We start from the raw sequence: 22,105 nt of genomic DNA on the forward strand, positions 1-22,105 counted from the left end.
TTTTTATAATAGTCTATGAAATCATGGCTATTTTATTTTTTGGCATATATATATATATATATATATATATATATATATCAGTGTCAGTGTTCTCCATCAGGCCTGTACTGCAGGATTAATGTATTCAGTTCAAACTTGGGTCAGTCACCTGCCTGCCCTCTACAAGTCAAAAACTATTGACATTTTGTCCAAAGAAATAGAGATGTGATGACTTGAAGCACTATTACTACATTGCAATACCACCGATAAACCTTTTTGAAGAGAATTTGTAATTTCCAGTGAATGACTGGACCAAACAGCTCTTTGCAAAGTGCTTGGTTTATGCCTGAAAAGTCACACATTCAAACACCACTTCTTGGTGACACTTGGAGCTCCTGTCACCATACCTAAGCTACATGACCTTTCCTAGTCAGGATTATTTCATTGTTTACTTTACAGTAAGTACTGTTACAGATGCTGTTCTAGATTACTATTTGTTATGCAGCAACAGCTTGTTTACCACATGTTATTTGATCTATGTGTGCATGTAATTTGCAAGAACTAAATTTTCGATGTTAGAATAGAGTATTAAAAAAAGTATGAATATCTAGTGCATTAGGGTGTGTGTAAGATCATGCTCAGATTTTTTTCATTAGTATGGATTAGTTGCCCATGAGGCTTGTAACTAACTAATTAGGCAAAGTGCCTGGTGCTGATAGAGTTTGGCAGTGTTCATTAAGCTCTTTAGTAGTGCAAAGCATGTTCCATCTACTGAACAAGAATGAGTGAATGCTGGCAGGTTTGTAAGTCCACACCCTTAGAAGCTAGGTTAACTACCATCACTTCTACGACTTTCAAGGAATCCCAAATGCAAAAAACAGCAGTAGCAAGAAGCATACTGTTTAAAATACATGAAACAAGAAAAAATTGGAGATTATAAATATACATGCATACTTCAGTTATTTCTCGTAACAATAACACCACTAAAAAAAAAAAAAAAAAAAAAAAAAAATACAAGCTTCTCATAATTGCAGAGGAGTGGCATTAGGACACTAGCAAAGGAGGGAGGCTGCTTATTTTCTTATGTACACAGTAGTATGTACTGGCCAGATGGCTTTGTTATTTATATTGAAGGTGCCTATCTGAAGCAAACACTAAGATTGGTATTCTTGCCAAACAAACATCAAACATCTATTCCCAATCAAGCGTCAGTAAAGGACAAATGCATCCTGCGAGGGGAAGTGCCTGGATGTAGCGCCAACACTGTACATTTTCATGGAATGATTAATCAGAGTAACAAATCACAAGAGCACCTGTTGTGTGTATTTCTGTGCATAACATATAGGAATATTTGTTGCTCATAAACAGTCCCACATTAACAAAAACATCAATGTTTCTTAGGCAGTTTTTCTTCATGGTTATGATGGAATGGCTTGTGTATTAGGGTCACTTACATGACACAAATGATACTCCTGCTATTATTTAATGGATTCACGATTGCTTATTTAGTCCAGATGCGACACTGAATGTTTCAAATCAGATATTCCTGAGAGCAAAATATTTGTGAGTAATGAAGCAGCTGGATATGGTGAGTTTAGTGTAGTCACCACAACAGTATTTCAACAACAGCAGCACAAAAGGGAAATGAACGAGTGGTATGGAAGTATTGCTGGCATATTTTACCCACCCTAAAACAGGATGATTGTAATATACTTTAAAAAATATTATTGACATGAATGTAAACTCCTTCACTTTGCATGACACAAGCTGTGAATTAAAAAAAAAATGTGTTAACAGGAACTTTCATAATTCATGGATGACCTTCACTGAACTTTTCAACAGCTGTCACCTTTTCTCCCTGAGATGTGTGCATGCCAGCCTGACTGTTGCACTCTGTGTGTCACATCCTCAAGGAATGTTTGGTGTTCCTCTCCTCTATTCAAGATTCATACTCATGGCTTTGCTTTAGCACAGAACTCATATATTTATAGGTGATTATAATTAAGGAAGATTTGTACCTGGAAGATACTTACTTACAGATATGGAAATAGTTTATCAAACTTATTGTGATCTTTATGTAATAAAAACGTCATTTTTAATTAGAACTAAAGTTAGAATTAGGCGAGTAGATAATAAATTATAATGTATTAGTGCATTAAATGATGTTTGGTCTTGGGAATATGAAACTATAAATGCTGCAGTACTTTCAAGCTTTCATATGTAATAAACTTAAAACAGCAAACTGATAACATAAAGATTCAGTGTCATGGCATACATGACAGAGCAAACACAACCTTATATTAAGACTATACAAATAATGTTGTAATTATTAATTTTAATATAATGAACATTAACTGACATTTGATACAATTTTCATAAAAGAACTTTGTGTTATGTTACAACTATAAAAAATATTATCATCCATGTAATAATGAATGTATTAATAAATCTGAATATGCACTATACTATATATTCACAAAAGTGGGATACTTAATTACTTACTAACATCCAGGTGCTGGAAACACTAAGCAAGCCACACACAATAAACACTCCTTTGATAAAGCCACTATGAATGACCAAAATTACTCAAAAACAATGGCAGTATGGAATTTCAGTATGATCTTTGATAAATCTTGGATGAACACACTTATGATGAACACAGTTACATCTGGATCAAAATCGTGCTGCCATTTCCCAGTTGAATGTTGCATGATCACGTAAAACAGGATAATATGGGCCATTAAGCTCATGCTCATTGTACTACTAACACTGCATCACATAAGGCTCCCTGACCCTAAAGGAGACTGTAAATCCAAGAAGTGCACCGCTTGGCTGATATTATGATGAACTATTATTTACCTGAGAAGTTACGAATGTCTGTCTGATCATGGCAGCACAATACAAACCTGTGGCACCATGTAACAACTGTCAAGCTGGTAGTGATGTCAAGTCACTACAAGTCACTGTGCCTCTGCAATGCCAGTGATATGAGAGGCTGGCATTAGATCATGGTCAAAAGGATGGACTTGGTAAGCAAAGTTACTTATACTGTAGTAAGTACATAAATTTGTCACTTCATTAACTTAAATTAATGTTAAAATATATCTAAGCAAAACACTTTTAAAATAGCTGCAAGGCTGCCCATTACAACTATCTACCAGTTCCATGACTGTCCAGTTCCAGTGTCCTTGGCCAGCGTGTGTCAGCGTACTCCATTACTAGCTCCTGTAGAACTTATCAATGTACGAAGTGAGTGACATCTCAGGTACGTGGAAACACTTATTGGAATTTTCAACCTTAGTTCTTCTTGCTCCAGCTAGGGTAGTGCCTGCAATTATGCAAACTCATATACATGTGCCTTAAGAATAATGTACCTGTATATTTCCCTTGAGATTAAAACAACTTTGGACTCTTTGTAAAGCACTGGTTACTAATACATTACAATACTACATTAGACATAATTATTACATCTGATTCCCACTACAGTTCTATGGTACACAAAGCCTTAAGAACTTACTTTTAGAGCGGAGGAAGTTGTACTGGCAGAGGGCATGCAGCAGGAGGCGCTCAAAGCTGCTTAACTCAGAGGTGATGTAGATGGAAAGTGGATCACTAGCAAATATCTCCACAATTTCATCCTCAAGGTATGACAGAACACCCTGCAATGAAAAAAATCTTTCAAGAACAATATGCTGACTGCAATATTGCCAATACTGTAACCAGCAAAGTGAGTCCACTATATATTGCTGATGAAGCAAAGCAATCATCAGACTCATGGGAGAACTAACATCAGGAGTCCCCTACACAGGGGAAGGCTATCCCAACCAGTCCCTTCATGTTAGTGCCTCTAATTATTCTTCATCTATCTTATTTAATAAAAATAGCACAGGGATCAGTGTGACCATCTGCAGTAATTTTTATTCATTTTATACCATTCAGGGGTTACCAACATGTAATTGCAACCCCTCAGGGTGTTGTGGAGCAGTGACAAGGGGGTTGTGATGCCTTGGGAAAATTGAACCCTTTGCCCTCAGGCCTATTTGTATAAAAACAGGCAGTGCACAAAGACTCCCTCTGTATGTGGTATTTAGTATCAAATGTAATTGTATTAGCAGAGTTATTATATTAACCCCTTCAACACGAGGACGCATATACTGCATCCTTGCGTGCCCCGTACCATATCCGAGGACACGCATACTGCTTCCTGGCTCACTTTAGCCAATATACGAATTATATCTCTATATTTATGCTTACATCTCAATATTATCAATTAATTTATGTTTCTTTATGTGCACCATTTAATTCTGCATGTTTTCATAAATAATACATGATGATTATGTTGAGTTTATGGTTGAAAACTTGTTGTATTCAATAGCGACATTTGAAATTTGGCGAGCGCGGCGATCCCAGATACGATGCAGGGCGCTGTTTGGGCCCAGCCATAGTGAGTTTCTTTATGTGCACCATTTAATTCTGCATGTTTTCATAAATAATACATGATGATTATGTTGACTTTATGGCTGAAAACTTGTTATATTCAATAGCAACATTTGAAATTTGGCGCGCGCGGCGATCTCAGATACGGCACGAGGCGCTGTTTTGGACCGGCCGTAGTGAAGGGGTTAAGGGTAAAATGAGAGATATGGCAATGAGCCTTACCAGAGGAAGGTGCTTCTTCTTAAGGAGTGACTGCAGTTGAGTCTCCATCATAGAGAATCTGTGCACCTCAGTGTATGCTGGGTGAAGGTTGCGGCAGTCACTCATCTGCGGCACCACTGTGAAATCTGCAGCCACGGAAAATAATGTTACCTCAACAATATACTACATTTTTCAAAATAACATGACAGTGAACCTGCACCATGAACTGCGTAAATACACACACACACACACACACACACACACACACACACACTAATAAAATAATACATACCTTCAGCACCAGGAAGGTTTTCTTCCAAGGTTTCACTGTTTATCTGCGTGAAGGAGAATCCACTTGGTCCCTTGCCATTGTTCCTGTGGTGAGTCTTGGGTGACACACTCTCCAGGTAGTCCTGCTGCTCCTGTTCATTACGGGTAATGAAGTATTGCCACACCTGGGAAAAAGTAGTAAAAACTTGAAACATATGATGCATCTTTGATGACAGACATTCTCATACCAAGGTAAAATGAGAGGTTCTGTTGCTCAGTAAAGAGGTGTATGATATTTTTCATTGTTATGCTAAAGGGAGGAAATTTCTAAGAGATTACTGTAAGAAGTGGAAAATTCCACTATGGTCAACTATTAGGAGAAAAACATTGTATGCCCATCTGTAAAAAATATGCAGTTCTAGTATGCTCTACCAGGAAAATTTAAACGTGCCTCCAGGTTCTCTCTTAGGATGAGTAAAATATCTCCCAAAGTTTTGCCATCTGAAGCAGAAGAGTTCTTACCTACTTTACCAGAAATGTAACATTACTACACTCTCTTCTAGACTTTAACGGTTCCTGGGTGAACACTCACCCGCATGTTGTTGGAGTCCGTGAGAAGTTTGGTGAAAGCATTTTCAGCCTTGGGGAGAAAATCAGCAATAGTAGGCTCCAAGGAATCCTCAAGCTCATCTTCTACAAGTGTCTGGAGTGCCCGGGCTGCCCACAACACAAACATTTATCACCATGGAATAATAAGCAGCAGTAAATACTACAGACATGAAGACAGGAAGCACAATGAAATTTATAGAGTAAGGTTTTGCATACCAGTCCATCAATGATTTGGAGGAACAAAATTGTCTTTAGGCACACTGAAATAAATGCCTAAAGAGGGAACCAAAATCTTCTAATCTGCTTAGTGGCCAGTACTGAAATGATGCTAAACGTTGTTAATCTCATCTCTCATATAGTGCCATAAGCCCCCCAAGCCCACCATTATTGGCTCTCCTGCTGCGCCTGGCCCCACTGTGGCGGTTGTGCTGGTGCTGTTCCAGCCGCTGCAGGAGCTGTGCTGGGTCACGCCGCTGGGGCACAAATGGCACAGCAACATCCCCTTCTACTGTCTCAGGCTCAGAGGGAGGGGTGGCAGGCTGGCTGATACCAAGTCTGGTGATAGGTTAATTCTTTGATAGTATATTGGAGGATTCCAATTCTAGTGACAAGTTAGTAAGATTGCCATTCCACATTATCTCAGACCTTCAGACGATCATTTCTTGTGAAGTAGTAACCTTATCATTGCTTTTTTTTTCTCAGAAACTGGTACTTTGCAATAGAAATGGTTATCAATGATGATCAGCAGACTAAAATCTATCACAAAAGTGTCAACTACCTGAGTTGGGTGTAATTTCTGAGTAACATCTTGCGCAATAACAAACTGTAATGTGATTTTGATACTAATATGATGAAACTTGATTTTCATATGATGCCAATCCTGATAAAATGTCATTCATCAGCATTTTCCTGTAGAGTCTATCACCCTGCCCAAAAGTTCCCCCCCTCACTGCTATAACGGGGGCCCACAGCACATCAAACACTAACATATGTCAGTTTCCCTTGTCCTTGAGAGATGAAAGATGCGAAAAAACTCTAGGGACACCAAAAGTCACGTAATAGTAAAAATACAAACACTCCTATTCTATTCCCTGGCTACTTACGAGTTAATTGATTCGTCGCTGAAGCTGATGACCGGAGCCCTGTTCATTGAGTTCCTGATAACACCCATGACGGCAGAGTTGAGCTACACACCCACAGAGAAGGGAAACACTGAGATAAAGGAGACCGAGGACGCCCTAGCGACAAAAGTTGTTTACAGTGACCAGCTGGGGAGATGTTGTAGGAATGAGCTCGCAGCCGCAAAATAGCTCGCAGAGAGGGGTTCAACTTGCTTACTTTTTCCATATTTCACTCACTGCTATCGTTTACTTGTCCTGTTTCGGCTCCAATACGTGGCACAAACGTCAGAGAAACATTTATAATCAAGAGAAGGCTTCATAACAAACAAATATGGCAGGCATGTTGATATTCACTTAGTTCTTGCTTGTTTGGTCTGTTGGTCTGGTGTGTTGTTTTCTTGAGGGCAATATCAACCATCACAAAGATCACAAGTGGACAAACTAGAACAAAATCAGGCAAACTAGTATGTTTTCCTGCTGTGTATTCCCCAGTTCGCATGCGCGGTGGATATCAGAGCGACTTATTTCTCCGAGGAGGTATTTATCGCAACAGCGGAACGCGGGAGGGTGAGGGAAAAGGGGGAGGGGCGGGCGAGGGCATACTGAGACAGCACCTCTCACTAATATAACCTCGGCAGCAAGTGTTTCTAGAGTGCATCGTGAGAGTTTGTTAGTGAGGAAAGGATTGACTGATTGATTTAGTAATTATCTTGCTGCCAAAAAATGCAACAGAGATCGAAGAGGGCCTAGGATATATGTTTTTTTTTTTTTTTTTTTTTTTTGGTATTTCGTTGGGGATATACCCCATGGGATATGTTTGTCATCCCAGTTAATCTGATATAAGAATGCACAGGGATTGTATTAGACCTAGGAACTTAATTATTGCGTAATATTGTGGAAAGTAAGCGCCCGACTGGTATCAGAGAGAGAGGACGATACACCTACTGGCAGGATAGTGAAAGTGATCGATACACATTGACTACAGGAAATAAATGTTGCTCTGCCATGCAACCACCAACCTGGCACGCGGGGCAGCAGGACATTTGGCAAGTTTCCCGAATGAATGTAACCCAAGGCCTTTCCAAGTTCGGCAATGAAAATATGAGTACTACTGCTAGAGTACGACCCTTGCATGTGATTATGGATATAGAGGGTGTTAAGGCGCCCATTCTTCAACTGAGACAACCTATATCTAAGCTGCTAACCTATCTGCCGCATTGCATCAGCCATTGGGTGCACCATGAACCAAAATACACGTCATAAGGATTGTTACTCCTTCGGTAGATCGTATTTGTGCGTTTTTGTGTCATGAATTTAATTGTAATGCAAGTCTGCACACTCACGCGAAGATCAATTGAGTTCACCAGCTCGTAAAAGGCTGAAGGAGGGGGCAGCGGTGGAGAGAGTTTGATGGGGCAAGTGTTTAATTTGCTTGGCCATTGTGCGTAATATCTGTAAACTGGTAAACTCTGGAACAGCCTTTGTCTGTATTTCTTCCAACCTATAACTTGACCTCTTTCAAGGAGAGTGTATCAAGACATCCTTCCACCCGAAGTTGACCTCTCTTTTGGCCACTCTTTACTTTTCACTTTAATGGGAGCATGCAGCGATCAGCGGGCTTTTTTCTACACTTTCTTTTTGCTTCCCTTGAGTTGCTTCCTATACTGTAAAAAAAAAAAAAAAAATCATGGGACGAGTCAAACATATTTCTACAGCTCCGACGTACAAATGGGCCGTCCCTCAACAAAGAAGAATGAATACCTATGCCTTTTTCCGCTTGGTGTGCACTTAATTGCTACAGAACAGGATAAGATAGCTATAAAAAATAGCTACCTTTACCAATCTTTACCAATTGGCTACAGAGAAAAAAATAAGTAATTTCCGACAGGTGTAGTACGTGGCGTGGCGGCAGCACTGACCTCTAATAGCCTATAACAGTTATAATAGAGATCAGTGGGCGGCAGTAGAAGCATGACAACTATATGGTGGTTTGCATGAGTAGTTTTTTTATTTTTTTTATTGTTTCTTCATTTAGAGCAAAAATTCTAACAGCTTGTCAATGGCAAAAGTAAAAATAAGTATGTAACTACCTCACGCTATATAGGCTATGAGCTCATGGACACCGGTATCGCTGCCACGATCTGAACGTCATGGATGGTCTAAAGTAGTGGTTCTTAACCTGCAGGGGTTCGGTGAGCCAGGGGTTCGGCGAAAGCTCTGAACACTGCAATTTTGCAATTGAATTTTAAGCCAGTTTTTCTTTCATTTTTGTATTATAATTAACATGAAATTTACTTTTTGTATTATCTAAATATACTCGAATTTTAAAGCCATTTTTCTTAATTTTTGTATGATTTTTTTTCATACTCGAGGGGTTCGCCTACTGTATGGAGGTTTTCATTAGGGTTCGACACCTCTGAAAAGGTTCAGAACCACTGGTCTACAGCTTCAAGATGATTTGAATTAACATGCTGTATGAACGTATGCAGAAACCCCACTGGCCTATACCGCGAGTGGCAGTAGCACCCATCATCCACCTCCCCACGCCTATCTAATCTCTTGAATGCAGTAATCTTGCCACATCCAGCTACTACACGGCTACCCAGCCTATTCCACTCGTCAACTACGGGGATGCCCCTCTATACAAGACTAAACGGGACACTATATATATAGCTTGGAAGGCGCAGGGCGGGTTGGTAGAGGGACTGCTGTGTCAGAGGACTTATCGCTTCAAGACGTGTGCATGCATGGTACGTTGGTACGTATGCGTTTAATCTCGATCTACGATATAGGAAACGCCGGTGATAAAGATATAGCCCGCATGGGTCGTTGGATCATTTCCCAAGGAGTGTTTATATACATACAGATTATATGCATATATCTTAATTACTGACTTCAGTCAACCAAGGTGGAGAAAGCTGTGCGGCTGCTCAGTTTGCACTGCATGTGGGAGGAATAATAATTTTCCTAGGATACACGCAAGGGAAAATATAGTTAGGTTAATCACTGCAGCCTACTTGCTGGCTATCTGCAGCCTCCATTCTGTTTCAAGAGTTTAATGAAATACTGATAAGACAAAGTTGAGGATCACCTTTATTCATTTAGTTTTCTTTTTTAATAGATTGACACATAATAATAATAATAATAATAATAATAATAATAATAATAATAATAATAATTATAATAGTTTTGTTCATTTGTTCATTTGTTGGCAGCCATAATTATTAAGGCTGAAAATATACAACGTTACTAATTATCGCACCATATATGCGTGTGTGTGTGTGTGTGTGTGTGTGTGTTACAAAAAACAAACAAACAAAAAAAAAAAAGACCAAAAGCCTTATAATATGATAGGCAGAATCTCTAACATATCAACACAAAATCGATGAGAGGCTCTCGATCCTCGTCACTTATCTTAGAGTGAGAAAGTAAGAAGATCCCCCCCCCCCACACACACACATGACAGATGACGCAACACTGCAGGGTAACGTATCCATGATCCCAGTCACACGTCTCTCTGCGGCGCCCACAATTCTAGGAAACTAAACTGAAGGACTCTCTCTCTCTCTCTCTCTCTCTCTCTCTCTCTCTCTGTTTTTATCTGGTTCAATACAAGTGCTTGTCGTGGTTGCATAAGGCACATCCTTCATAATCAAGATAAACACATCAGCATTAAAAACGTGGGCAATCACAGCAAAACGTAATAATTGCACCATGTTGGACCAAGGTGAGTGCACAGTTCTCCTCCCGCTCCCACCGCCGCTCAGAACACTGCCACTAGCCTACGAGGACGGACCCACAGCACATCACAGCGTTTTAAGTGCTTCTAATGACGCGATGTGGTTCTCAAAGTGATCATTCCGCCATGTGTTAGTGTGCATTACCCGCAATATGAGGTGACAGGGCAAGAAAAGCACTGTTATGCCATAATATAACAGTGCCTGTACTTGTTGCCCCCCTCCCCTCCCCGTCCCCATGAAGCATTCCTGTATCTGCTGGTGTTGATAAGTAAACTTTGAAGAGGATAATATAAAACTGTAAAAGAGAAAGGAATACGTAAAGGACTGTAGCCTCTGCCGTGGGTCTTGACAAGTTGACACAGGAGCAGCGGACAGTGCGCCTGCCCATAGCGGGAGGCTGGCTGCTCCTTCCCTACCAACTATTTCTCGGGATTTAGCCATGACCACGTCCAAGGCCACCATGGAGAAGGCGGAGATCAAACCAGAGGACAATGGCGGTAAGTTAGAGTAGCCTATGTCTTCCATACACAGCGGGTGAGAGGTGTGAACGTCACGTTTGTGGGGTGAGTCCGTGTGACACTTGTGGTGCGTCACACCACCAACACAAACACCTACACACGTCAGATGCACCCAGGGACTCCAGTCCCCAGACTCCTTGCCTGCACCTCACAGCCCCACCACCCGGCCATGGGTCACCTCAGCATCCATGGGGGGGGGGAGCCATTCTCTGACCTTACTCAATATATACTGATGCTGTCCCACATTCTTAGGGTAGTGGCGCCAAAGGGGATATGGATAGGTTGTCAATTGTTTTTAGATTTCCTTTTTTTTTTTTTTCGTTTATCTCATATCAGGGTAGTTTGAACCCTTGTCAGACACTTGCTGTACTCGCTCCTGTATGTTATTCCTGACACTCGGCCAGGAATCAGCCATGGTCTTCACCCAAACAATAGCTTTGCAGTGTTTTCTTCCCAGTCCCCACAAGTTCTTGGACATTCTTACCTGGACAAAAACTGTGTGATGTCTCCAACCAAAAATGCAGCTGATGAATTTTCATGAAGATGGTCAGATGGTTGGCTAATATGACATCACAAGATGGCACGGACAACTTCCAGTTTTTAATACCCAGTTACCAAAAGAAACCATTACTAATCAAAACTGATGTATTTGTCTTCCACAGAGTTGCCAGTGCCTTGTATGACACAGGCTGAGTTCACCGATAAACTGGAAACACATCATGCCTTTGTGAAGGCCAAGTCATCTGAATTGGTAAGTTATCATCAGCTTGTGTGTTGAAAATTTGCAGAACAGACACCATAATAATTTGGTGTTGTATATTGCAGGCTCAGTATGGTTCATCTTACTCTTAATCCGGTAGCAGCGATGGGCCAAATTTGTGGCTTCACCGTGTAGCAGCGACGGGACAAATTTGTGTCATGATATTTACCCCCCAAAATAGATGATACATAATCTGATCACAAATGCTTTGATATATATTATGAAATGGTTTGTGTGTGGGGTAATTTTTTTCTCATTTTTCTTGCTTGGAGGGACCATTAAGAAACATGATCCCCGCTGCTACCGGATTAAGGTTATAAGAATTGTATTATTTTTCAATATACGATATACACTGCAAAATGAAATTAAATTATTTCCTCCTAATATAAAATTATATGGTTCCCTATGAACTGAAACAATGTATCTTTCTGTATGGTAAATACATTATATCTTGCAAATATGAAAGATTTGGAAATTATTACCAATATAATGCTTATTTTGTTACTGCCCCAACAGACTCACTTGACAGAGACCTTGAAAGCAGTGCGTGAGAGAAAGGAACCACTGACACAGGTCAAAAACACACTACAGGAGGAGATTAACGCCTGCAACAAGGCAATCAATGCAATCTCCGAGGAAGTTACTCATCTAAAACAAAAGGTTTGTGTGTGTGTGTGTGTGTGTGTGTGTGTGTGTGTGTGTATATTTACCTAGTTTACTTAATTGTGATATACAGGAAATGAGCTACTGTGTTCTTCTGGAGTCCAGTCTCTGGATCTCATTCATTAAAATTTGTCCTTGTATTCATTCAGGTTTTTTGGACTGTACAATTTCATTGTCCAGGCTGTTCCACAGTTCAATGCTTCTTAATTGTCTTCATTATAGAGGAATTAAATTCCATGTCTCATTCATGCTTCCACAAATAAAACTTATTGAAGTCGTTCTGCAGAAGTGGAAAGAATTTACCTTTCCTCTCATTGTAGATCAATCCCTCACTATAAGTTCAATTTCCCCACCAACACTATTAAATATTTCCACTCTTCTCCCTACAGCTAAGGTACCACAGTGTGCGACAAATCCATGATAATATAGAGAGGCTGGAGTACCAGCTACGCAACAACAACTTCAAACCAAGGGAAGAGCAGAAGATTCTTGATGAAATTTCCATGCTCCGGAGATCTGTTCGAACCCTCACAGAGTTTGAGGCCAAGCAGGTGAGACCAGTGCTTCTTCTCAAACAAAGTTTGTTTGTGTCGGATTGCTAGGGATACTAATAGATTTTTTGTGTACCAAAAAATTATTTGAAGCCATTATTTTAATGGTGTTTGTTTAAAGATCTTTACCATTATGTTCACTAGGAGATGCTGCTCTGTTATAGTTAAAAGATCTAGATACCACATGCTCCAGAATTCTTAATTTTAGATTTTATGTGATGGACATAGTGTACAGGGCTGATATTCAGTTTTATTGATATGTGCTGGAAAGAGGAAGCCGATGGCAACAAAAAATGCTTTCAGCAGGTATGGCAGCCAGTTCCTTGTGATGGTGAACACCATAGCTAGGCGCTATCGTGATAAGTTATTTGAATACTTTATCGCTGATAACAAAATCAGGTTATCGGCCATCCGCTACTTATTTAAATATATATCGGTATCTTCGTTACTTTTGTAACCAAACTTGCGATAATCGCTACTTTTTTCCGCCTCTTTGAAAAAAAAAAGTCTCCTCCCTACTGCGCATGCGTGGCCCGGGCGCCCGGTGTTGTATGAAAAAACTTAGGGGTATGAAATATCTTCGGTGAAGAGATTTCATATTTAGATCATCAACATTAAAACACTAGGTTATTTTTTGTTAGACTCAAAAATCAATATATCAAAGAGTAAAATCATTTAACTTTGCCCCCAAAATTATTATTCACTGCCTCAAATTTGATATTCCATATTCGTTTGTGAGCATGCCATGGTATTGAAGGCACCCAGTGTTGTGTTATTTGGTGTCCCATCGTCAAAAGCTGGCACTTTTGTTTACAAACTCTGGTCTCTCGTGAACTGCGCATGTTCAAACCAATAAGCGTAGCCCTGTACAGTCTCAAAGCTTTTCAACACATTAACTTAAGAGTTGCTGGAAGGTTGAATCAGACATACAGTACCACCATCTTCGCTGTTTCTAGAATGACACTCTGTAAATATATAAATACAACTTGTGCAGAGTGTCGTTATAGAATCAGCAGGGATGGTGGTAGTGGTACTGTATATCTGATTCAGCCTTCCAGCAACTCTTAATTATGGTTAGAAAGCTTTGTGAGAGTGTACAGGTCTACGCTTGCTGGTCTGAGCATGCACAGCTCATGAGAGACCAGTGTTTGTAAGCAAAAGCGCCAATGGTGGGGACGCCAAATAACACAACACCGGTTCAGGCGTTTCTAGTATTACTGTCCATAGGTACGTGTTAACGTGTGGTTTTCAGGTTTTGTAAGTCTTCTAAAATACAGATAATGAAAATTTGAATTCATCTATGTTTTTCATTTGAAATATCAATATAGTATCGTTTTCGCCTATCGGACTTATCGCTAGCTAGTATCGGAATTGTGGATTTATAACGGGTATCGGTTATCGCCTATATTTGTGTCTCCAGTTAACGAATATCGGTTATCACCGGTAAGGTTTTCTATCATCATCATCATCATTTCATCGACGCCTGCTCCTAGGAGCTCCCACCAGGGGATGGCCACGGCAGAAGAGCTTCCAACTTTCTCTATCCAGACACTCCCTCCTTGCCTGCTCAAAGCTTCTCAAAGATCTTTCCCCCCTCTCCCCAAGGTACTCTTGCACCCTATCCCTCCATTTCATTGGAGGTCGTCCTCTTGCATTCCCTCCCTCTATCTCACTCACGTACACCCTTCTGGTCATCTTACTCTCCTCCATTCGCTCAATGTGGCCAAACCACTTTAAGGTCTGTCACTTCACTTCTTCCACCACTCCACACTTCTTTCCTTCACCCCTGTGACACATTCCAAAATGCTCGTACACACTTTCATTACTCATTCCATCCATTCTACTCACACCACAAGCACTCCTCAAGTAACTCATTTCCACTGCCTGCACTCTAGACCTCTGACTTTCATTCCAGGCCCATGTTTCACTTGCATATGTGAGGGTTGGTACTATTATTGTATTTCTCAAATCCCTCTTTACTTCCATGCTCACACTTCTGCCATTCATGATTCGTCCCAAAGACCCTACCACCCTTCTTCCTTGCAATACCCTTTCTCTTATCTCTCCCTCCATACCACCATGCTTACACATAACTGATCCAAGGTACTTAAACTCATTGACTTCCTCCATTTCTTCACCATTCAAAATTATTTTGCATTCTTTTTCACATTCAATTCCCACTCTATATGGGCATACAAAATCTACAACCTCACTTCTACTTCGCTCACAAACCATCACTTTACTTTTGTTGACATTTGCTTTCAGCTTTCTCCTATTACAGACACTATCAAAAACACTGACCAAATAAGGTTTTCCATTATCAGTTATCGGTTATCGGGAATAAGGTTTTCTGTTATTGTGCCCAGCTATGGTGAACACCTCATATACTTCATATTGTTAAGAAAACACACTGTATCAGCCCTCTTCATTATGTCAATTACTACTTAAAATCAGAAATTAATTCAGTCATTATGTAGTATCATCTTGATCTTTATAAGTAATGCACAGGGCACCTATACAGGTGCATAACATGCATATATGGGTTGGCTATTGGGTTGTGCATTGCCTTGCATTAGTAGAGGCTGTGGTGTACGGTCATTAAGTTTGTGTTTTAAATTTCAGGCTGAGAACAAGAAGTACCGCACTGAGCGAACCAGACTCATAGAGGAGAGGAACAATAACTACTCCAAGATCAGAGCTCTGTATGTCAAGGAAGACAAGATTAAGAAGGAAATAGCCGCTGTGCGTGGGGAGATCTCTATCAACAGGAAATGTAAGACACTCAAAAAGTACAAAAGAGTTATGCCAGCATGGTATAGGGACGAGGGTGTTGTTCAGCAATTTGGAAAATTATCCCTTAATACCAATAGATGTGTCACTTCTGCCATAAATAATTTTGGTTGTGTCCTTCCACATGTCCAGCTATTGACCAACTGCGACAGCTGCGGCCAAAGCTAGAGCAGGAGTGGCTGGCTCAGCAGCAGAAGCTGCAGGCTGCCCGCAATAAACGCTATGAGGAGAAAAAACGTGTGCGGCAGGAACAACTAAGGGACCGGCAGGAGGCGAGACGGAGATTGTGGTGGGTTTGCTGGCATAGTTCCTCCCAATTCATGAGCTTATACTTATATTCACAAAAAATTCAAAGTCTCTCCTTCAAATTTTAGAAAGATCATCAAATAGAACTTTAATTGTAAAGTAGAACCAATCTTGTTTTATAATTAAATTAGATTTGCCTCTTGAAGATGGAAAAAAAAAAAAAAAAAAAAGAGAAAGTCTCATAAGTTTGTAATAAAGAGAATACAAAATGAGAATCAAATTTCCTCTTGTTTAGTTTCACTGGTCATAACTCTACAGGGAGGAATATGAGGCAAGTCGGGAGCCTTATGAGGAGGAGAAGAACATGTGTCGCGTCCTGATCAATTACTTGCAGTCCAGCTTGACTGGTGGTGCTCCCACTCCCAGTACCCCAGCCTCCACCTGCTCACAACAGTCATGGTCCAGCTGCTCCAGTCTCACTCCTGCTACCACTCCCTCATTGCCGCCTCCACCATTCCCTTCAGCCAACCCAACAGAGCCACCAGGTACTTCCTCTAAGTGTGATGACATGGTGCCACCAGAGTCATCTGGGGCATACTATTGTAAATCAAAGGAGGAGGAAAGTGGCTCGACCCGTCTCAGCAAGCGAGGGAAGGCCAAGGCAAGGAAGGAACAAAGGTTAGCAAATCGCACAAAGGAGCTGCCCCACACGCCTGACGTGCTCCTTAAGTTCAGCAAGTTATCCATCACTCCACCGAAAAATACCAATGAGATACCTGCAGTAATAGTCTCCCTGCAGGACCAGCTCCAACATTACTACTCCTTAGGGCAGAGCAAGACTGACATAACTCAGACTGATAGTTGTTGTGGCACCACAGAGGCCAGGGGGGTGAATAAAGGCTGCAGACCCAAGAGCTTGCCTGTGACATCCTGCTCCCAGTCTTCTGCTGCAGACACCCTCCCTGGCAATGAAAAAAACTCCATTAATGAAGGCAAGGAAAATGACCAACCTCCCTCCACAATCACAACTACCATCACCTCTCCCACCACACCTTCCTCCACCTGCAGTGTATACAGTGCGCTAAACATTTCAATACCAGCAATAAATGTAGTGTCACCTGATATATCATGGGCAAGCAGTATCCTCCCCAGCCACTCTCCCACAAACAGTTCACAGGAAGAGGGTAAAAGTGCAACAGAAACTGAGCCTATGTATAATGGTGTTCCACCCACAATAAATGGAATCCATCCCAGTGTGAGATCAGTGACAGAGCTACAAATGTGTTCGGACATTTTATCATCCACGGGAAACAATGAGTCCTTCTTCTCTGTGCCAATATCCTACACTTGTAACATGGGTGAAGGAAAGACTTTAATGGAGCCAAACAATAATGGTGACTTCAGTTATGCAGCAATCACAGCAAAAGTAAAGCCACTGGACTTTTAACAGCACACAACTAACATAAGTCATGAATATTTTTCCACTGCTACCTGGCCTTATCATTTTTGTTGTGCCAAGTTGTATTGGTTCACCTATGTTTTGTTATGTATATCTGCTTGTTATCAATATGTATATCTGTAACTAATGCCCTCTGGGAATCCTCATGAGGGAATGGCCATGGGAAAAGTCTATAGTTCTTGTTCATAAACTCTCTTTTACAACATTTACACACCCTTCCTCCTCTATATATTTATCAATTGATAGATGCTACATTCACACGCTCCCTCCCACCTCTCCCCTTCAAATATTCCTCAGTTCTGTTGATTCACATTATTGGTGGTCTCCCTACTGCCCCAATCCTTGTATTTTAATCATAAGCCCTCTACGAAATCATTCAGCATTCTTATGTTTGTATTTTATGTTACTCATATTACATTCACAACTAATCTAGTCATTAAAATAAGTTATACTTTTACTAAGTTATACCTTCATGGTATGTATATATATACATAGATTATTGTGCTGTTATCACATTAGGAATTGTTTTATATTTGTATTGTTTTATACGCTGAAATATATATGAAATTGTTATTGAGAAAAATATCTTCTATACTCTTCCCCTCGATCGACTCTAACTTGAGCCTTTAGGCACAACTCTGCTGAGCCACGCTACTGTCACATCACCCCATCACTCTCCTCAGAGGAGCTCGCTACCCCCCCCCCCCCCCACTCTCTCTCTCTCTCTCTCTCTCTCTCTCTCTCTCTCTCTCTCTCTCTCTCTCTCTCTCTCTCTCTCTCTCTCTCTCTCTCTCTCTCTCTCTCTCTCTCTCTCTCTCTCTTATTTACATTATATATAATATCTTTTGCGTGGCTGTGCAGGACCCGACGCGAGTCTTCCATGGTGGCAGAAGGGTGAATTGTGCGGCACCATCGCATGAGCCACGTTGCCAAGTGAAATGGAAGGCTTACAGAGTCGTCTTTCCCCCAAATCCCAAGCCATTCATAACACCATGAAATCGTATTATGAACATATATATATTCCATAAATAGATAATGTACAGACTAACAGTGAGACAGATCGCCATGCGCAGGTCATTGCTAGATGTGTAAACAATGGGTGGTTCCCCGGGCCAAGCCACAGGGCTCAAGTTTGTGTCAAAAGACTAAAGATGTGCCTCTCATGGGAACCTTTATATAGTTATGGCTCAACCCTCCTTCTTACTGCCAGCACAGGACAAAATGCCCTCCATATGTGTACAGCCGATCCAAGTAGCATCAACTGCTTTGCCACTAGCAACATTTGAAATACCAGACAAAAAAGTAAAACATAGATGTCTGACATTTTTGCATGTCTGCTGTTTCTGCTCATTCTATTTCCGTATATTTCAGAATTGGATGCTTAATAGACTGACTGTACCTTTGCACCAAAAGGCAAATTTATATATGACAGAATTTACAAGTGTGATGTTTCTCTTTTCTTTTCAAAACTCAGTTTATTGGAATGGATAAACCATAAGAACAGTATTCATCAGTATTTGAAGTTCTCAACTTCCCTCTGTTGTTAGAGTGAATAATATATATATATATATATATATATATATATATATATATATATATATATATATATATATATATATATATATATATATATATATATATATATATATATATATATATATAATATGTTTGCAGTGTGTGTGTGTGTGTGTACTATTTACCTAGTTGTAATTTTACAGGGCTTGAACTACGCTCGTGTGGTCCTGTCTCCATATCTGTACTTGTCCAGTTTTTCCTTTAAGTTGTGCACACTTCACCAATACTACATCCTCACTTAGTCTGTTCCAAACCTCTATGTTTCTTTGCGGGAAGCTATATTTTTTTATGTCTCTCAAGCATCTTGCTTTTCTCAATTTTTTACTGTATCCTCATGTGTTGCTGGTGTTTCTTACTTACTTACTTACCACAATTTATAAATTAGTATTAGGTCTCCACTTTCTCTTCTTTGCTCCAATGTTGGCAGGTTCATTTCCTTTAGCCTTTCTTCATATGACAATCCCTCCAGTTCTGGAACCATCTTTGTTGCCATCCTTTGTATTCTTTCTAGTTTTTTCACGTGTCTCTTCTTATGGGGAGACCACACAGTTTCCGCATATTCCATCTTTGGTCTAATCATAGTGGTAATCATCTTTATCATCATATCTTTATCCATGTAGTGGAATAATATTCCTATATTTTTTACCGTTCTATACGTATCTCCGAATATCCTATTTACATGACTCTGACTGTTGATTATCCTGTATTATCACTCCCAGATCTCTCTCTTCTTGAACTTTTAATATTTTTCTATCTCCCATTTTATATGTCCATTTTGGTCTCCTTTCACTCACTCTTTCCCATTTCCATTACATGACACTTCTTCACATTAAACTCCATCTCCTATTTCTTACTCCAATCCCAAATCTTATTTAGGTCCTGTTGCAGAATTTCAGTCTTTACTATTTCTTATGCGTGTCATTAATTTCACATCGTCCGCAAACAAGCTCATATAACTATTTACTTTCTCCGGCATATCATTTAAATATATTAAGAAAAGTATTGGTGCCAGTACCGATCCTTGAGGCAGCCCACTATCTACATTTCTCCATTCCGATTTCATGTCCTTAACCATTGTTCTCATTTCTCTTCCCTTTAAGTAACTTTCCGTCCAGTTTTCATTTTCTCTTTCAATCCTCCTCTGTTTTCCAGCTGTGTGTGTGTGTGTGTGTGAAATCATATTACAAATTTGTTTCATTGGTTTAACCATTGAAACAATAAATCCATTCACTAAAAAGTATAATTCAGGTGCAGCATAAAAGCATTTAATGTGCATCCACAATTTTTAGTGCCACAAATAAAATGAGGTTCGTAACAAGTCTGGTGGTACATGTTGGTAACATGGCAGCTGCTATATTCAAGCTAACTCAGGAACTTAGGGTTCAACACAATTACCTTTAAACTTGATTGTGTGAATTGCATGTTAACATGCATTAGCAGTTCAGCAGCAGATGTACATTATTGCAACCTCTGGTGTCTCTTCAGTTATCTATCCTATTTCATATATTAACCATGTTCAGCTAATGATGAAGGAATATAATTAACTTTCCTGTTTATTTCTATAGGTTGACTGTAGCACCCTAGGACTCAGCTGCTTTAGCAATGTATGTAACAATGCCTTGGACAGTGGGAAAATTCCTTACGTGTTAACAAACTGCCTTGCATCTTTAGTTATGGTAACTCATTAATGTAACTTTTATACCCAAAATGTTAAAAATATGTTGTAGGGAAATGTGTAATAGGAGTCCCATAGAAAATTGAATGGGTTATTTGCACAAAGATGCAATAATCACACTTTTTATATTCAGACCAAACTGCCTGCCTATGGAATAGTGCGCCTCCAAAGCTGCAGAAATTACCAAGCTAAATTTCTACTGCCTTGTTGAAGGGCAGTCATGCTAGTACTATGAAAAAATGTACAAAAGTGTTTAAGAAACAAAAACAACTAACTTCTGTTGAGTAAAAACATTGATGATATTAGTTTGATACAAAGTTTTCTGTTTATTTTTTTGTGTGATTAATGATTTTCTTAAAGTTTCCTATTGCAATATCAAGTTGCAGTGTATTGTGGATCACAATATGTATATTATCAGTGAGACATTTCTAGGGCAGTAAGTAATATTTGAAATATAATAGTAAATAGACTTTAACTTGTAAGGAGTGCACATGAAGCAGTCATAGTCATATACAGTAACCAATTATTTTTGCTCACTGACTGAATTTGCAGTGTGCATTCTTTATATCATAGAATTTCTGCACATAATTGCCGTGGATCTTTATAAGGTCTTTTGGGTTATGTGGATGCAGTGTGTCACTTGACTTGGGTGGTTTCATGAGTACACCAGACAACAGTTTTGCTTACTCAACTTTGCTGTCAGTTTTTGCTAATTAGTTAATGCACATGCTCAACAAACATTTAAACTACCATTAGTGAGAAGTGAGTGGCTCAGCCCTTAAGTATATACAGTAGAATATCCCCATACCAGGAAAACTGCAGTTATGTACATATTAATCAATTGTAGACTTACTCCAATATTTATATTAGTTAATATGTTTTAACAATACCTGGAAACATTTGACCAAAAACATCTTATGATGGTATGTGACAAATCACTTTGATGTTGGTAGTGTATGAGAAAGGGACTGAGAGTATGTCTGAAGCAGTACAAGGAGGGGACATTACAGCATATAAAATAAAGATCTTGTTACTCTCTGGTGGACTAGAAGAAGAGGACAGTGAGGATGCCCTGGTGTGTAAAGTATAGATCATGTCACTGCCTGTTGTGATGTGTGAGGCAGGAAATGTAGTGAGCATGTCAGGTGCAGCACTGGTGAGGGCATGACAGTGACACAGAGGAATGTATTTTTACAAATGTTGTACAAAATCATGCAAAATTTTCACAAGTTGTGTATATTGACAAATATTTAATAAATATAAATGAGTTACATGAAGTTTAATTGAACAATGAGTGTAAGTGTGTCAGATAAGAAAGTTGCCTAGCTCAACCTTCCCTAAAACCTCCTCCTCCTTGACCTCCACACCCTCCTCCTCAACCACCACCACCTCTTCAATCTACTCCCAAACCCCACAATCTACTCATCAACCACAACTACCAACTCTTTAACCTTCACCACCTTCTCCTCAACCTCCACAATCTAGTAGCCTACTTCTCGACCCCAACCACC

The 22,105-nt window shown here is 39.8% G+C and overlaps 2 protein-coding genes across 3 annotated transcripts; one reads left to right on the plus strand and one right to left on the minus strand.

The window, feature by feature from the left end:
- Positions 1-414: 414 nt before the first annotated feature.
- Positions 415-7,136, minus strand: LOC126995953 (R3H domain-containing protein 4-like). The gene is made up of 7 exons (XM_050855874.1): positions 6,600-7,136; positions 5,879-6,051; positions 5,480-5,604; positions 4,910-5,072; positions 4,639-4,763; positions 3,497-3,638; positions 415-3,307 (listed from the first exon to the last, which is right to left on the minus strand). Exons 1-7 carry the CDS (start codon positions 6,665-6,667, stop codon positions 3,198-3,200), a joined length of 906 nt encoding a protein of 301 aa, XP_050711831.1. The 5' UTR covers positions 6,668-7,136; the 3' UTR covers positions 415-3,197.
- A 3,006-nt stretch (positions 7,137-10,142) lies between these two features.
- Positions 10,143-21,865, plus strand: LOC126995952 (uncharacterized). Of its 2 annotated transcripts, none has more exons than XM_050855873.1 (7): positions 10,143-10,344; positions 11,538-11,626; positions 12,152-12,295; positions 12,688-12,849; positions 15,472-15,622; positions 15,772-15,928; positions 16,204-21,865. In XM_050855873.1, exons 1-7 carry the CDS (start codon positions 10,332-10,334, stop codon positions 17,330-17,332), a joined length of 1,845 nt encoding a protein of 614 aa, XP_050711830.1. In that variant the 5' UTR covers positions 10,143-10,331; the 3' UTR covers positions 17,333-21,865. The 2 variants fall into 2 exon arrangements, with proteins under 2 accessions (XP_050711830.1, XP_050711829.1); XM_050855872.1 differs by lacking the exon at positions 10,143-10,344 and adding an exon at positions 10,356-10,854.
- Positions 21,866-22,105: the final 240 nt, after the last annotated feature.

The sequence above is a fragment of the Eriocheir sinensis genome, chromosome 9, assembly GCF_024679095.1.
Source record: "Eriocheir sinensis breed Jianghai 21 chromosome 9, ASM2467909v1, whole genome shotgun sequence".
NCBI classification, from domain to species: Eukaryota; Metazoa; Arthropoda; class Malacostraca; order Decapoda; family Varunidae; genus Eriocheir; species Eriocheir sinensis.

Coding starts and splice junctions, on each gene's coding strand:
- LOC126995953 (XM_050855874.1), bottom strand. CDS start 6,667: ATGGGTGTTATCAGGAACTCAATGAACAGGGCTCCGGTCATCAGCTTC. Junction 5,605..5,878: donor CAGCAGGAGAGCCAATAATG/GTGGGCTTGGGG, acceptor TGTTGTGGGCAG/CCCGGGCACTCCAGACACTT. Junction 3,639..4,638: donor AGAAGAAGCACCTTCCTCTG/GTAAGGCTCATT, acceptor TTTTCATTGCAG/GGTGTTCTGTCATACCTTGA.
- LOC126995952 (XM_050855872.1), top strand. CDS start 10,797: ATGACCACGTCCAAGGCCACCATGGAGAAGGCGGAGATCAAACCAGAG. Junction 11,627..12,151: donor AGGCCAAGTCATCTGAATTG/GTAAGTTATCAT, acceptor CTGCCCCAACAG/ACTCACTTGACAGAGACCTT. Junction 12,296..12,687: donor TTACTCATCTAAAACAAAAG/GTTTGTGTGTGT, acceptor TTCTCCCTACAG/CTAAGGTACCACAGTGTGCG.